The sequence below is a fragment of the Delphinapterus leucas genome, chromosome 7 (assembly GCF_059928025.1).
Source record: "Delphinapterus leucas isolate spDelLeu-1000000601 "Yukka" chromosome 7, BTC_Dleu_Yukka2, whole genome shotgun sequence".
NCBI classification, from domain to species: domain Eukaryota; kingdom Metazoa; phylum Chordata; class Mammalia; order Artiodactyla; family Monodontidae; genus Delphinapterus; species Delphinapterus leucas.
The window spans coordinates 59,826,419-59,844,234 of NC_143135.1; the positions used below are offsets into that span (position 1 = coordinate 59,826,419).

The 17,816-nt window shown below is 41.5% G+C and overlaps 1 protein-coding gene across 2 annotated transcripts in view; it reads right to left on the reverse strand.

Moving 5' to 3' along the window:
• The window catches only part of PRCP (prolylcarboxypeptidase), a 72,546-nt gene extending 54,842 nt beyond the window's left edge, over positions 1-17,704 (reverse strand). For both annotated transcript variants that reach the window (XM_030761246.2, XM_089915358.1), the window contains exons 1-2: positions 17,634-17,704; positions 15,956-16,144 (exon numbers count right to left, since the gene is read on the reverse strand). In XM_030761246.2, the coding sequence (XP_030617106.1) occupies positions 15,956-16,129 (174 nt within the window). In that variant the 5' untranslated portion in view covers positions 16,130-16,144; positions 17,634-17,704. The remainder of the gene's footprint in view (positions 1-15,955; positions 16,145-17,633) is intronic.
• Positions 17,705-17,816: the final 112 nt, after the last annotated feature.

The window sequence follows — 17,816 nt, forward strand, 5'->3', positions numbered from 1 at the left end:
TCAAAAATGCCAAAGTGTGTCAAGGCTTAAATACACACACACACAAAACACACACGTGCTTTTACACTAATAAAATCTAACCAGTACCAAGGGCATCTTTCAAACACTTTGTTTTTTGTTTTCCTCCTGAAAACCACACATGTTCTGTGATGTAGTGGAAAGAGATGGGAATTTGAAGACAGGTTTGAGTTTGAGTGCCAAATCTGCTATCTATTAGAGCTATCTGAACTTGAACAAGGTACTTCATGTCTTTGGGCTTGTTTTCTTATCTGTAAAATAAAAAAAAAAAAATAATGATACCTATCCCAGATGTGTCTTGTGATGATTAACTTGGATAATACATTCATGCAAGTGCCCAGCAAGGGCTGGCAGGAAGTGAGAGCTTGGTGTATTAATATATTTTGCAGTGTATTATTAGCATGCACCTCCCAAGTCTGAAACCACTTCCAAAAACACACACGAACATACACAATTTATATTATGTGTTTAATATTGCCACTTAGAAGGAAGAAATTAACATATGAAACCTTAGCAATTTGTTCTGAGTGTTCACTTAAAAAGCCATAACCTTGCAAAGTAAAATTTTAAATAAAATTTTTTTCATCTCTCTTAGGTAATGACTTGGTGACAGTGAGAGCATCTCACACACCAAATATGTTGTGGTCTAGTATGGGATATGCTTTTGCTTTTGACTTTCTGCCCAGTTACCAGTAACCAGTGCTAGGACAGTGCAATATATTTTTGGTACACATTCATTGCTGTATAAATTATGTAGCTCTGAGGAAAGGTACATACTGCAGCAATGAAACACGGTGGCTTTGGATATCTTATTTATAAAGAAATTTAAAATAATCTGTGATATCCCCTTCATCACTTCATATGCTGAAGATTATAAATCCACATCTCAAGGAACTACTTATTTCCTCTTAGGCGGCAAAACAATGGTTCAAATAGCCGGCCTTCTCATAAAACTGGTTAAAGAGATTAGCTTAAATTTTCAGTCTAATATCCTTTAAAACAATAACACTTTATTAAATAAACAGGAGCCTAGTAATATTATTCTAAACAGCGTGTTTAAAGATGAGACCAATATCCAGACTTCTAAAGAAAACAAAATACATGGGTAGAGTTAACTAGACTTGACTCCCTAACCCAGGGACTGGGAGACTTGCAAAAACAGAGTGCCAAACAGTGACCGCTGTCCTTTGGAATTACTGGGTAGGAGGGGGAACATGCAAGGCCCTCTGCAAGTGGAGTGGAAGATGAAGATATGGCAGGGACTAGTCCATGCAGCATAGATTAGGGACTTTTATATGAATTCTTATTAACTTATTCCAAGCCAAATTTTGTACATGGACTGCTGGGAAAGCTTAAAATGGAGGATTCGCTAATGTATTTATGGTAAACTGTATTAAGCACCAAGCTTAAGGGGACAAAGTTCCACAGTAGTGACCTCATTACTTTATTCCCCATGGAGAGTGCCTTTTTGTGATCATCAATGGAGGTCTCTTAACATCCTTTACTCTAGAATGTACAGAGCCACCCAAAAATATTTCATAGTACATTTTGTCTCAGGTGTCATAGTCCCCTTCTGCTACTAACGTAGTTCCCATTCATTTTTTTAAATTAACTTTTATTGGCGTAGAGTTGACTTACAACGTTGTGTTAGTTTCTGCTGTACAGCAAAGTAAATCAGTTATACATACACATATATCCACTCTTTTTAAAATTCTTTTCCCATGTAGGTCATTACAGAGTATTGAGAAGAGTTCCCTGTGCTATACAGTAGGTCCTTATTAGTTATCTATTTTATATATAGTAGTTATATATGTCGATCCCAATCTTCCAATTTATCCCCCCTCTTCCCCCCCAGTAACCATAAGTTTTTTTTCTACATCTGTGACTCTATTTCTGTTTTGTAAATAGGTTCATTTGTAACATTTTTTTTAGATTCCACATATAAGCAATATCATACGGTATTTGTTTTTCTCTCTCTGACTTACTTCACTCAGTATGACAATCTCTAGGTCCATCCATCTTGCTGCAAATGACATTATTTCATTCTTTTTTATGGTTGAGTAATATTCCATTGTATATATATATACCACATATTTAACCATTCCTCTGTCGATGGACATTTAGGGTGCTTCCATATCTGGCCATTGTAAATAGTGCTGCAATGAACACTGGGGTGCATGTATCTTTTTGAATTATGATTTTCTTTGTGTATACGCCTAGGAATGGGAATGCAGGATCATATGGTAGTTAGAGCTACCATATAATCCTATAATCCCATTCATTTAAATTCTTCTTTCCATAACAGAAAACCAAAGCCAGAAGAAAGCTCTGTATTGTTAAAAACTCTGTTATGTTTCTTTTTACTCTCCGAAATCACCCAACTTGCTGTTAAAAAGAGAATTGAAACTCCTCTTATTCCTCAACTTTATTAATGTGTAATCTGGATTTCCTTAATATAATATGACTTCCACAACTATCTCTAAATCAGACCATAAATTATGAAATCTTCTATCTATTCCAGAAATACAGCTATTACAGAGGCAACATGGAGTATGGGTTCTGATGACACCAAAGCTCAGTTTAAATCCTGGTGTTATCATTTATCAGCTATGTGATCATGAATAAAATTACTTCATCTCTGAGCCCTCTATTCCTCTGTCAAAGAGATGTAGTACTTTCATGCAGGGTTTAAGATAATTATATGAAGAGCACATATGCAGTACCTGTCACAAGGTGAACATGTCATACTATGGTGAACAGAGCAGTGCTCTGCCCCAGCACCAACTCAACACCAAGTTATGTTCTTAAAGTCAATGAAAGCTTCAAAGAAGGAATACCCACACCATGAGTGTGTAAGTGGAAATAGTGACAACACTGACTTCACAGTGTTGATCGCCCACCTCCTGCCTCATCATCTGTGCCCCCTGTCCCAGTCTTACTGACCTCCTTTCAATTCCTCCTACTCTTTCCTAAATTAGTATCTTGTACATGATACATCCTCTACCTGGACAGAAATCTCCATCACCTCCCTTCTCCTTGCCAACTCCTACTCAGCTTCTTGTCTCTGCTTTAACACCATTACTGACCAGAGGAAGCCCTAATACGCAAGGCTTAGGACTGTACCGTAGATTCCGCAGCAAACTACTTCCTTAAAACACACATCACACTTGTAATTACTTGTCACTATCTTCTTTCCCACTAAACTGTAAGCTTCATGATGTACGTTTTTGTTTTTCCCTTATCCCTAGCTATTGACACAGTATATGGCACATAGGGAGAGTTCAATAAATATTTGTTGAATGAATATATAACTGTGCTGCTTTACTCTATAAATGTTAGCTATCATAACTTCTGTAATAGTTATACTTTCATACATATAAATTGTATCATATAACCAAACTGCAGGGCTGCTCTGGGAAAAGTTCCTAAAGAAATCTGACTTTAATAAATCTGCCTTATCCTAACCCCACGTGGGCAGTCCTCATAATACAAGCAGCAAGAAAGAGATCATGAGCCTGACAGAGACAGGGCAGCTGCTTCTCTCCAGTCACAGCACCGAAGGGCAACTTGGAACTAACTGACTCATACACAATAGACAGCAAGGATTTACAAATACGCATAGTTAATTAGCCTCTGTTTACAAATGAAAAGCCAAAACCATAAAAAGTACTCCCTTTACTTTAGCGCTCTAATAAACAAAGGCAGTACACAGCCACCACAGAAGCAGCTTTTAAGGAGATATTGTTCCTGATACATTCATTCTTCACCCTTCCCCTAGCCCACATCCTCACACAAAGCAGAAAAAACAGGGGCTGCGGCACTCCCTCCCACGACTCCTTCTATGTAGATACTTTGGGAGAAGGGTCAGTACAGACAACCAGCTTCCAGATCATCCAAATAAGAGGATGAGAACAAGTAAGACTGTTTTTATTTGCCTGGCTTCCTACCTTCTTCCCCCAAAGCCTTTTAGACAGTTGAGAATCAAGTTTCCACACTCTTTCCTACCCTATACATACACACCCCTTCCTTACCGCAATGTGCAGAGAAGCAGAAAAAGGGAAGGGGGAAGATATAGATTCAAAAAACATTTGTGCAGATGACACTAAGTAAAAGAGTGTGCTGTATGCTGTGGAGGGGTATGGATCCTTCAAGACAGGCTTCCTGCTTTAAAAGGGGAACAAAAGGTTTTAACACAAGGCTAGAGTAAGACACATGCCATGAGAGAAGTACAAAGAAAGATCTGACCAATCACACACTTTCTGGGCGATTAAGAAATGGCTCCTGGAGGAGGCAGTGTCTGAGATGGGGCTTAAAAAATGCAAGGGGTTGATAAAGGAGGGAAGGGCCAGAGGAGAGGCATTCCAGGCAAAGGGACAATGTGGGTTAAAACATAGAAACAGGAAAGAAATGGGCATGTGTGGAGAACAGATTAGCAAACTGGAAAGGTGGGTTGGAGCCAAAGGGTGGAAGGCCTCAAACATACAGGATTTTGTTCTTAATAAAGCAAACAATCAGGAATCATTGCAGGTCCTGAGCAGAAGAGTGGTTTGATTGGAGGGGAGGTGATTAATGTGGCCCATGGGAACTGCAGTGGAGGGGGAACTGTAGGTTGCAAGGAAGGCCAGTTAAGAGACTCTTCCAGTCCAAGAAGGCAGTAATAGAAGCTGCAACAAAGCATGACGGCCATACAAGTGAAAATAACAGATATACTCTGAGAATGGAATCAACCTAACTTGTTGTTACAAAGAATATGGGAGAAAGAAGAGCCAAAAATACCTGACGTTTCAAGCTTTAGGGACTTTATACTTTCTGCTCCCTCTCTGATCCAGTGTCCCTTCCTCAGGGAAACCTTCCTGAGATAAGCCTTTCCCATTCGCTGTACCCCATATTTACACATACATATCACCTTGCTTATTTCCTTCAAGGCAATCATCACAATCTATAATTATCTTATTTATTTAATGTTTATTTGCTTACTATCTACTTCCTAACCAGAAAATAAGCTCCACACGAGCAGTCCAACTATTGTCTCAAGAACCATGCCTGGCATATATGTAGTCCTCAGTAATTTTTTTTAAATGATAATAGTGCCACCAGGAGAAAGTCATCACTTAACCAGATAAGTCTGGTTTTGAGTTAGAACTACAGATCCAAGTAGAAATATAAGGAGGCGATGAGGTAGTAATTAAAACGCAGTTGGTGCCTCAGTTTCTCCATCTATAAATTGGGGATAGCAGTACCGAGACCTCGTGAGGTCACTGTGAGAATTAATTAGCTAATATATGTAAAGTGTTTAGAACACTGCCTTGTACATATTAAGAGCCCAATAAATATTTTCTATTATTACTATTATGATTATTCTTAGAGAAATATGTCAAAAGTGAGACAGAGACAGATCGATCTACAATTATGGATTTGGGAATGATCTGCAAAGCAGCCACGAGAGGAACCATGGGCTCCTATCTGTGAAAAGTACAGATAGGAGGGGTTGGAGACTTAGGGAAAATATATGCCTTGGTTCTACTTAGGTGGCCTGAATTCCTCCCCGTCTCTTTGAAACATGTACAATTCCTCTGGAAACCTTTCTTCTTTCCTGTCACCCTCTTCTCCCCTTCCTTTCAGTAAAACCTTAGGTTGAAATGGGGTTATAAAGGGCCATTGTTCTTTTTTTCCTCTATCTCCACTCAAATGAGTTCTTCATCCTTGTTTCAGCTGTGTATGGAAGATAAGGATGTAAAATATTCAAGGAAAAAATGGCAAAGCAGCCATAGCCAGGCAACGAAAGAGAAACAAGAGTAGTCTGAGCGTTTACCCAGAGATGTGGTGCTGGGTAGTGCAGTCTGGAGTCCTGAGGCCCAGGTTCTGACACTGCCACATACTGCCTGTGTGAGCCAGGACAGGGCGACTGCTTTTTTTTTTTTTTAATAATACTCTTTTTAAATGGATTATAAAACAATGCAGATTCATCACAGATAATGTGAAAAAAACAGAAAAGTATAAAGAATAAAATGAAACATCACACATCTTTCCACCATTGTTACTATTTTAGTATATTTTCTTCTACTCTTTCTCTGTGCAGCTATAAACATATTGTTAAACATATCTGACCCTCTCAATTGGTAGTTGATTTTTCTCTCAAACCTCTCCCACCACTGGGTCTGGAGGTGGGATAGGTATTTCCATTGTTCCTAATTCTTCCTCCATCTTCCCCAATTCACTACCTTTAAATATTATGTCATCAAACTATAACACCCCACTACCCTTCTCACTACAATCATCTACTGACCCCTGGTTCACTTCCCTTCATGCCTTGAAGATTTTAGCTCCTTGTTCACTGTCGCTCCAACATAACTCCATTGAAAACTCTTAGTGATGGGCTTCCCTGGTGGTGCAGTGGTTGAGAATCTGCCTGCCAATGCAGGAGACACGGGTTCGAGCCCTGGTCTGGGAAGATCCCACATGCCGCGGAGCAACTGGGCCCGTGAGCCACAACTACCGAGCCTGCATGTCTGGAGCCTGTGCTCCGCAATTAGAGAGGCCGCGATAGTGGGAGGCCCACGCACTGCGATGAAGAGTAGCCCCTGCTTGCCACAACTAGAGAAGGCCCTCGCACAGAAATGAAGACCCAACACAGCCAAAAATAAATAAATAAATACTTACTAAAAAAAAAAAAAAAAAACTCTTAGTGACTTCAGTATCTTGGCCCTTTAGTTCCTTTTGCTCCTCTCCTCCAAGGACCTTGTCCTTCACCTACCTTGGTCACTAACCCATGGTCAAACCCTAGACCTTGTCACTCCCAGTAACTGTAATCCTGCCACACCCTCAATTTTAAGCATTCTACTTCCTCTATCTTTCCAGCTCATTCCCTCTTCTACTATGATTCTCCAAATCCTTCAACCTCACATTATCCACCTTTTCACTGTCCCTCACCCCATCCTCACTCACCTCCCTACTTGGCTTAAATTCTGTGGTCCATAACTCCTTTGCATACACCCCTCAGCTTCCATGTCTCTCTCTCATTTTGTTTTACTCATTTGGCAAAAGGGCAAAATCCTAGTTGAAAAGAATTCTCCACCAACCCCACACCCATACCCAAGAAACTGAATGTAGCTATAGAAACATACAGCCATGTCATGTGGTCTTACTAACTTGCATGAGACTTCACAACTGCCCTGCAGTCAAACTCTATTTCCCTAGTTCATTTGCCTTCCTTCTCTACTAGAAGAGTATGTACATTCTCTCTCCTCCTCACTGTCCTCATCCCCTACTACCCTCTCCCTTAGGCACATCCCTCCAGCCATACTGGCCTCCTTGCAGTTTTTCCCATCAGGCACACACCTACCTCATGATTTTTGTACTTGCTCTTCCCAATGCTTTTAATGCTCTTTCCCCACTGCCTAGAATAGTGCCTAGCACATAGTAGGCACTTAAAAAAAAACTGAGTAAATGAATCTGGAAATACATTGTACATTCAGTTTTCCATTTTGTTTTTTTCACATCATTAATTCATGACTATTTCTCCACATCATCAGATATACTTCAAGACCATCATTTTTAACAGGTAATAATATTCCATTTAATGGATACACCACAAATCACTTACAATGATATATTTACAGTGAAAAACCAGTAGATTTACAAGTAGGATATTTTGGATGTTTCCTTCTTTGATCTTTTTGAACCTTGGTAGTTTCACATCTAAAAATGAGGATGATATCTACCTCACAGGATTGTTGTAAAGACTGAATGTGGAATATAAATAGATACAGAGATGTCAGTTTTGTTACTACTGCTTACAACATAGAGGCATCATGGTGTCAACTGAATGAAAGGTCATAGATCTTGGAAGCAACAGATTAAAATATAACTCACAATATTGTCCCTTAATAGCTTGATCGAGACATTTAGCCTATATGAACCTCAATGAAGCCATCTATTTTTAAAAGTGATTGTAATAATTAACCGGTATGTAAAAGATTTTAGCATAATATCTGGCCCAGATTAGATAATCAATAAATTTCATTGTTCACTGCTCATAAACAATAACTAGGACTTTTCTTAAATTGTGAACTAGAAGAAAAAAGATTTTTATATATTCCCCAATAAAATATATATTATCAATGCAGAATTTTCCTGTTTTGATGGACAATTATCTAATACCTATAAAGCACAAGATTTTTGGATAAATCTATATATTGTTTCTTTTATTAAAAAAAAAAAGCAAAACAATTTTTTTTTTTTTTTTTGCAGTACGCAGGCCTCTCACTGCTGTGGCCTCTCCCGTTGCGGAGCACAGGCTCCGGACGCACAGGCTCAGCTACCATGGCTCACGGGCCCAGCTGCTCCATGGCATGTGGGATCTTCCCGGACCGGGGCACGAACCCGTGTCCCCTGACTCTCAACTACTGCACCACCAGGGAAGCCCCAAAACAATTATTTTTAATTACTGAATGACAATATGAATAAATTAATTCCCTTTTTTATTATGTGCTTCAATGTGTACATATATGTGTATATGTACATATATATGATGATGGTAAGCTGAGCAAGAAAATACTAAGTAGACCAGCCTCACTTTAGGGTTATTTTTTGAAGCAATCTGTGAGCTGCAGCCATATATTGGGTTGGCCAAAATGTTCGTTCGGGTTTTTCCGTAACATCAAATAAATGCCAAGACATTACAAATTTATTAGTGCTTTTTCATATTTTTCAGATACAACTTAAGTATGTGCTATTGGAATGGTCAAAAAATGTAATGTGAAGTCCTCCAGGATGTAATCATCTCTGCCTCCCCAGGACCTAGCCTGGTGCTTGGAATATAAAAGGAATTAGATAAACATTGAGTAGGTGGATGGGTAGGTGAGTAAGTGACTGATTAAGTATGGCAGTCTTTAGTGCCTTCTCTCCTTCTAGGCACTCCAGAGTCAATACTTTTTGTCTCCCCACCCTGTGGTTAGAGAAAGCAATGTAACCTGTTCTGGCCAATGACTTATGAAAGGAAGTGACCTATCATTTCCAGGCTGGAGCATTGACATGCTAGCAGAATCCTTCTATGTTCTTTCTCCATGGCTACATTGATCATGAAGGCATAAATTGAGAGGAAGCCTCTATCAGACCCTCAGTCTCTAAGTGAATGTAATGAGCAGAACCCTCTGCTCACCTGAATGGAAATACACTGTGAGCCACAAATTTCTGTTGGGTTAAATCACTGAAATTTTGGAGTTTTGTTACTGCAGCACAACCTAGCCTATCCTGCTTAGTACAACAAGCAGGGTAATAACATTCATTTTAGAACTCATGAGTTTATTTTTAGAAAAACAAAATGGTACAGATAAGTGGTTTACCTTGAACATGTAACTTAACCTCTCTGTATGACAGTTCTCTCACCTATAAAGCTGGACAATAATAGCATCTACCTTGTAGGATGGCTATAGGGATTAAATAAGTGAATGTCTATTAAGTATTTAGCACAGTATCTAGGGCATATAAATATTTCAATAAATGGTAGCAAATTATTATTATTATTAATGCATTAGACACTTATGCACTGCATATTTCAATTTACTCTCCCCCCCTTACTCCATATTCATTTTAATTTATAGTCAACTTTTTCTATTCAAAAAATCTTTATTAAGAAATACTATGTAGAGGGTACCATGCAAGGCACTGGGAAGGAAAACAAATAACACATATCATCAGTTATTCTTCTTACCTCTGATTCTTCTTTCTTCTCCAATCCACCTTCAACCAAGCAAACTTTAAAATCATAAACATAAATACAATGTTCTATGTTATAAATATGGTGTCAGTGGGAGAGCTAATTTTTAATTTAAAAAACATTTCACATGATTTGAGTCTGTATCTTATTCAAAGTTGACATGGAAAAATTGTTTAGGTCTGATTTACCAAAGGCAATTAATGGGTAGGGCAAAAAATAGAACTTGTGCTCACATCTCCACAGCTCCTGATATAATGCCCTATAGACAGGAGGCAGTTGTGAACAGAATTACAGATGCATCAGAGATCAGCAGATCTAATCTTCTTATCTTACATATTAGTACACTGAGATCTAGAGCAAAGCAATTTGCCCAAGGTATCAATATTAACACAAGTTAGTGGCAGGGCTGACACTAGCACTCAAATTTTGAAAATGTGTTTTATGTGGCTAAAGCACAAAGTCCCTGTATGCTGATGGATACAAACATGACAGTACAAAATCTAAAATTTTTGCTGAAATTACATTTTAGCATTAACTGATAAAATATTCAAAACTCTTCTATCAGAAAGACAAGTTAGATTTAGTATTATTATCAAGAAGAGAAGGTATTTGCAAAAACCTAAAAGGATACATTTATTATCATATATTTTCCCCTCCACAATTTACCAAAACTCAAAATAGCATAGAAAAAAAATAGAAATAGCTTCAGATGACTTTCTTTATATATCAGTCTTATGTGAAAGAAAATGATTTCAAGTGAGGAAAAAAATTAATTTCTATGCCTTATTTACAAGTGTACTATATTATATCCCACTGGTAAAAAGACACATATGTACTACTTATGTAACAGAAAAGAATTCACAAAGATTTTCATATTTTCAAGAATAATTATTTTAGGTATGACAAGGAATGACTTAAACATTTTATTCTGAGTGGAGAGGAGGTAAGTTAAAAGCCATATTAAGAAACTGCAAGATAAAATAAAAATAACATTTACCATTTATTGAGTGTTTACCAAGTGATCTAAACTGTGCCTGATAAGCACTTTACACATATCAGCTCATTTCACAAGAAGTCTGTGAGATGAGTAGTATAATTATCCCTATTTGGCTGATTATAAGAATGGAGGCTCAGAGTAACTTGTCTGAAGTTACTCAGGTAGTGTTAGAAACAGAATTCATTCTCAAACCTGTATGGTATTCAAGCTCTATCAGGTTCTTAACCCTCCATAATTTTGATCACAGTCAATTCATCATATCTAAGCGGTGGACTACAATGACCCCTTCTGACAATGATTCTGTGAGCAAAAACAGAAATCAGTTCAGAATTCACATAATATTTGTGACGGTATGTTCCAGGCCTCAGGGGAAGGCCATCAACAGATGAACCAGTAAGAAAAAGAGAAGAAGGGAAAAATGAAAAGAGGAAGAGGAGGAGAAAAAGCAATAGGCCCTTCCAAGAGGCCTGACACAGCTCCGTTTTACTAGACATCAGGGCCACCATGACAAGAAAGGGAAACCCAGAAAAGGAATTGAAAGTAGAACTGTAAGGGACATACATAAATCAAAATAGCTTAGTCCACTGTGATGGTCTCACAGTAGATAAGGAAGGAGCTGTGGGAAGGCCCTGCAGGAGTCAGCAGCCATGAGTTCAATGCTGGGCCAAGATGCAGAGCTCTCACATAAACACTGTTCAGTAGTTAAATAAGAATAGTTGAGTGTAGATGACTGACCACCAGGTTTCTAGAAGAGACATTACCACAACTGTCAGCATCTGGATCAACCTGAAAGGTATAGCACTACGGAAAGTGTGGTTTTAAGAGAGAGCAGGGGAGGAACCAGCATTTACTCTATTAAGTTCCTTAATTTCCTAATGTTCCAGGCACTATGCCTGAACTACCATATTTAACCCTCACAACAACCTTGGTAGATGTAATGGTGAATTTTACATGTCAACTCAGCTGAGCCATGGTGCCCAGAATAGTCAAACATTCTAGATGTTTCTGTGAAGATGTTTTTTGGATGGGATTAACATTTAAATCAGTGGACTTCGAGTATAGCAGCTTCACCCTTCATAACGTGGGTGGGTCTCATCCAGTCAGGTGAAGGCCCAAATAGTAAAAAAGACTGGGGCTTCCCTGGTGGCACAGTGGTTGAGAGTCTGCCTGCCGATGCAGGGGACACGGGTTTGTGCCCCGGTCCGGGAAGATCCCACATGCCACAGAGCGGCTGGGCCTGTGAGCCATGGCCGCTGAGCCTGTGTGTCCAGAGCCTGCGCGTCCAGAGCCTGTGCTCTGCAACGGGAGAGGCCACAAAAGTGAGAGGCCCGCGTATGGCCAAAAAAAAAAGACTGACCTCTCCTGAGCAAGGACTTATGCAAGTTGACTGCCTTTGGATTCAAACTGCAACTCTTCCCTGGGTCTCCAGCCCATTGGCCAACCCTGCAGATTTTGGACTTACAAGGCTCCACAATCATATGAACCAAGTTCTTAAAATTAATCAATCTCTCCCTGCGGAGAAAGATATACATAAACACACACACACACACACACACACACACACACACACACACACGGACACATCCTATTGATTCTGTTTCTCTAGAGAACCCTGACTAATTCAGTAAACACTGATTTCTATTTTCACCAGTGAGGAAAATGACAGCCTGAAAGGACCCATTCTCCTTCCTCACTACATCACATAGTAAAATGCCCTCAGGATTCACATTCCAGTCAGAGGGGCTCGGGTGGGAGTAGGAGGGTAATGAAGAGCAGGGAAACCTCATAACCACAAGCCATGCATCCCAAGGAGCCTTTTACAACACTGGCATCACACATGTACCCAGAGCCTTGATGTGCCCGAGTGATGTGCTATCCTTTGTCTGGTCTCCTGATTCAGTTATTTTGGATAAAAGAAATCAAATATTCCTACTAAATCAACAACATTTGAAGACGCTGAAAGAAAAGGAAATATAATTGGTAAAGAACAGAATTAAAAGATAAAAAGAAAAATAAATAAAAAATGATTTGTGTCAATTAAATAATGGTAGACTTTGCTTTGTTTGGGTTTTCATTGGATAGTCATCCATTCACTCCCTCAACAAATATTTATTTTGTACTTTATATTTGTATGGGCTCTTCTGGGTACTGGACAGTGCTATCTAGCTGAGGAGACACATACAAAATAGTACATGTGAAAAAAGACCAACTGAAGTCAAGAAAGTTGACATTTCAGCTGGGATAGAGGTATGAGTTTAACTAGCGGAGAAGAGGGATGGTATTCCAGACACAATTTCTGACACAGTCAACTTCAATTCTATGTTCTATGTTGCTAAAATATACATGTACAGGGAAGGCGCGGGGAGGCGGGGGCCTATGGCAGGATATGAAGCTGAAAGACCAGCTGGGGTTATGAAATGAGGAACAATACCAAGGACTTGGCCCTTCATTCTGCAAGTAATCAGAGTTATGAAGGAGGGCTCAGCTTTTTTACCAAGACCATTCATGGAGCTTATGTGCATATAAGGACAGCTGGGAATCGCTTGGTCAGCTGGACAGATATAACCACAGATAAATAAAATTATTATAATGTTTGATGAAAATTAAACCTTGAATAAAAACTAAACCTTAGGGGCTTCCCTGGTGGCGCAGGGGTTGAGAGTCCGCCTGCCAATGCAGGGGACACGGGTTCATGCCCCGGGCCGGGAAGTTCCCACATGCCGCGGAGCGGCTGGGCCCGTGAGCCATGGCCGTTGAGCCTGCGCGTCCGGAGCCTGTGCTCCACAACGGGAGAGGCCACAACAGTGAGAGGCCTGCATACCACAAAAAAAAATAAAAATAAAAATAAAAAAACTAAACCTTAGTTACAATAATAATTGTTTATTATTAAAAGGCATAAAAGTATTTCATGTGCTCTAACTAAAAAAATTAAAGTTGAGTTTACACATACTTTTCAGTCCCAACTAAAAACCTATGGTCCAGAAAAGTTGGCAATTACTATAAAACCATTATTATAAACAAATACATATGTGAAAGTTTTTCTTAAAAAAATGAAATAAAACTCAATTGGAGTTGATGTAAAGAAAATTATCATGGTAATAAAACATTTGTAGAATCTGTGTCCTAAAATATGAACTAAATATAAGCCAGAGGGCAAAACATGGCTAAGGCCAGATCTTATAAATCACCAAAAATGGAAAAAGAACTGGCCTCAACTTATATATCTAAAGAGTGAAGTGGTCAAGAAAGGAATCCACAATGAAGGAATATAAATTAGGACCTAAGAGATCATTCAGTCTCTTCTACCCTTTCATTCCCTACCCCACTTTTCTGCTGATAGTTCTCTCTCATCATTCCTGAAAGGATTGTAGAGATCTTCATTCCAATAGTTCCCCTTCAGTTTCACTTTAATTATGGAACTCTGCAATATCCCAGTATATAAAACAGATAAAAACATAAAGTTCAGGCTGAAAGAGGTCAGGGAGAGAGGGAGTTCTGGGGTACCCTAACTTGGATTCCACTTGGGCCTTCCCCATCCGTTTGAGACAGCTCCATAAAGAGCCCTTAATTTTCCTCAGTAAAATGTGAAACACACTGGTCCTTGTCCAGATCTCTCAATTTACAAATGAGGAAACTGTAGCCTAGAGAGTTGCCTAAGAAAAAGACCCCTGTTTCCTAGTACTCCTGCTAAAACTAGAATGCTTTCTCTTCCTCATAATCTCTAAATTTCTGGGTTAAAAACAATTTCTTACAAATTATTCTATAAGTTCACACCATCCCTCTATCTCAAACTCCTATTCAGAATTCATAGGTCAGTAACCATGAGTTTACTAAGTGCCTACTTGAGGCCAGATACTCTGCTAGGGACATGTGATCTGCTCTCATTTAACCATCACCAAATCCTCTGGAGATCTAGAAATTGGGCACAGAGAAGTACTTGAAACTTCCCAAGGTCACAGAGGTAGTAGATTGGAATCCTGGTCTATTTGACTCCTAAAGCCAAACCTCAGACTCTTGCAGTTCTAATCCCAACCTTTCCCAAATCTTTGCCTATCTTTTCACAGGCTCCCAGAAATACAGAACTGTAAGGGATCCTGTCATTTCACACAGGATGTACTTCTTCATCCAGGCTTCTCAGGGAATACCTACCTCATGCTTCAGCCAAGCACAAAGGCATTATGCCTACCTTAAACCCCTAAACTCAGGCTTCAGAACTATAGAGATGCTCACCCCCACCCCCCCTCCCCAAATCTTGAGAAAATCCTACAACTTCTTTTACAAGCGTGAGCTACATATATGTTCAGTTTCACGGAAAATAGGGAAGGTTAAAAACTCTTAATAAAAGGGCTACACGGGGCTTCCCTGGTGGCGCAGTGGTTGAGAATCCGCCTGCCAACGCAGGGGAGACGGGTTCGAGCCCTGGTCCGGGAAGATCCCACATGCCGCAAAGCAACTAAGCCCGTGTGCCACAACTACTGAGCCTGCGCTCTAGAGCCCGCAAGCCACAACTACTGAGCCCGCGAGCCACAACTACTGAGCCCACGTGCCACACCTACTGAAGCCCGCGCACCTAGAGCCCATGCTCCACAACAAGAGAAGCCACCGAAATGAGACGCCCGCGCACCACAACAAAGAGTAGCCCCTGCTCGTCATCACTAGAGAGAGCCCGCATGCAGCAACGAAGACTCAGTGCAGCCAAAAATAAAATAATTAAGTATTTTTAAAAAATAAAAAAATTTAAAAAGGTCTACAAAATCAACTCTGAGCTGAACATGAGACAACAGGCTGGTAATTTAGGTTGAATAAATATTTGATATTATCTAATAAGATATTGGAAGTTTGAATTTAGGGGCTGCTTTGGGACAAAGGATGACTGTCACCTTGAAGTAGGTGCCAGAGTTGGGATTAAATAATTTGAATTTGGCGGGAGGCCAATGGAGTTTTCATTAGGGCAGGCTCTGGGAGCAGAAGGCGTTAAAGTCACTGCTGTGGCCAATCACAGAAGAGAGTGTAGAGCCAGGACTGATAATAAATCATTGGTAATGGGAGGACAGAATTTAAACAGACTGGGGACCTGGGGGCACCATCTGTAAAGTGTAAGCCAAAGTTCGGACAAGTCCTAGGCATTAGGGGTCCGAAATTTCGGGTGAGCTCTGGTGCCTGGGAACCACGAAGCCAGTCCTCGCCACCCGCTCCGCCACCCCAAACCCCTTCCCCCTTACCTTCTGTTGGATGTAGTGAATCGAGTACTTCATGGCAACAGCGGGACGGGATCTGAAGCTGGTTGACAAGTGCAGGCTGCTGAGGGCCCTCAGGGCCGGCGGTACGGGTGTAGCGGCCCCAGGAGTCAGGAAAGCCAGGAGCAGGAGCAGGAGCAGGAGGGAGCGACGCCCCATGGCTCAGGCTGGCTGCTGCAGGGAGGGTAAAAAGGAGACTGGCAGATGCGCGCAGCCCGAGCCGGGCCCGCCGGCAGCTCCGCCCGCGGCAGACAAGCTCCTCCTCCCCGGGGGAAACCCAAAGCCACACCCCGCCCCTCAGCAACTCCGCGCAAACCCGGGTCGCCCAAGCCATACCGACCCCGTCCCCGTCCCAGAAGGTGCCGCCAGATTTTACTTCTCTCTTGTACCATCCCCTTTAGAGTCCACCTTTATTCCGGTCGCACTCTAATTCCATCGCCACAGCCTTGTCCTCCACAAAGTCCATATAATAGTAATAATATCGATAATAGTATAGCCAACTAAAAATTGGTACTTGCCATCAGCCTCTACAAGGATTAAGTCACTAGCCACTGCAGCCTTGACCTTCAACACACCCTAAAGGGAGTTCAGAGTGATCAGGAATGAGGCACTCTGTGCTCTGGGAAAAACTGGCAGGACAGGCCTTTCAGATATAGTTTCAGGAGGTTTTATGAGCCCAAATTCTTGCATCTTCTCATATCTAGAAAAGCACTAAGATCATCAATGGTGACATCTGCTCCTTGTGACTAGCAGGAGCCTCTGCCAAAATGTGTGCTTGACTGTGCATACCCCCTTTCACTAAAATCATATGTAACACTGACCTTCCCCCCTACCTCTTTGGAGCAGCTCCGCAGAGCTATCTGAGATGCTGTCTCTCGGGCTCTAGTCCTCATTTTGTCCCCAATAAAAGTTAACTCACAACTCTCACTGTGTGCTTTTTCTTTTTTTCCCAGTGGGCAGTACCATGACAATTTATTGATGGTTCACTACAGCACTAGGCTTAGTGGCACACCATCTCATCTAACTCAACCATCCCACCTATTTTGTGGGTCCTGTATGATTGCTATTCCCATTTATAGCTGAGGAAACTGAGGCTCGAGAGGTGCTGGGACTTGCACTAGGTCACTCAGGAGGCGGTGGAGAACTGGCTTCGCAGACCGCTGGGTGTGGCTCCTTTGCACCCCACCTCCATGATGTCAGCCTAACCACCTCCTATGGTACTCTGTCGGTGGGTCACCCCAAACCTCCGTGTAGCCCACACAGGCCATCCCTCACCGACAACAGAGGTCGCCCGGGAATCCCACTAGATCCCGGGCCCTTCTTCCACGTTACGCCTCCTTTCTTCTTCCCGCAACCCGCAACCGCTTCAAGCCCCGCCTTCCCCTCCCCCCGCCCCCCGGCAGTGCCATCCCCAGCCGGCAGAGGCCCCTTTTGTCTTCGCGGCTCCCCCAGCACCCACGTCCGCTTCTCCTTCCAGTCAGCCCGCTGAACCCCGGTCCAAGGGGTGCTCCCGCCCACCCCCACCCCTTCCTGGGGTCCCTACGCCCAGCTGGCTCAACACTACCCGAAAACCAACTTTACAGACTGTACTACTGCTCCCCCAGTCGGTAAAGAACCTTCGTCAAACCCTGTCTGACAAAAACGGTCATCCGCAAAGGCTCACAGGCTGTTGTGCTAAATCTCCACCATCGGCGGCTCCTTCTTCTGATTGGCTGTGAGGAAGGACGGCCAAAGCGTCACTTCCGGCGGAAGGAAGCGCGGGAGATTCGATTGGAGGGCGCTCGTTTACCGCTGAGTCTTGCGGGTCTGCGTCACTGTGCTTCGCCCGGGCAAGGATCCCCGTCCT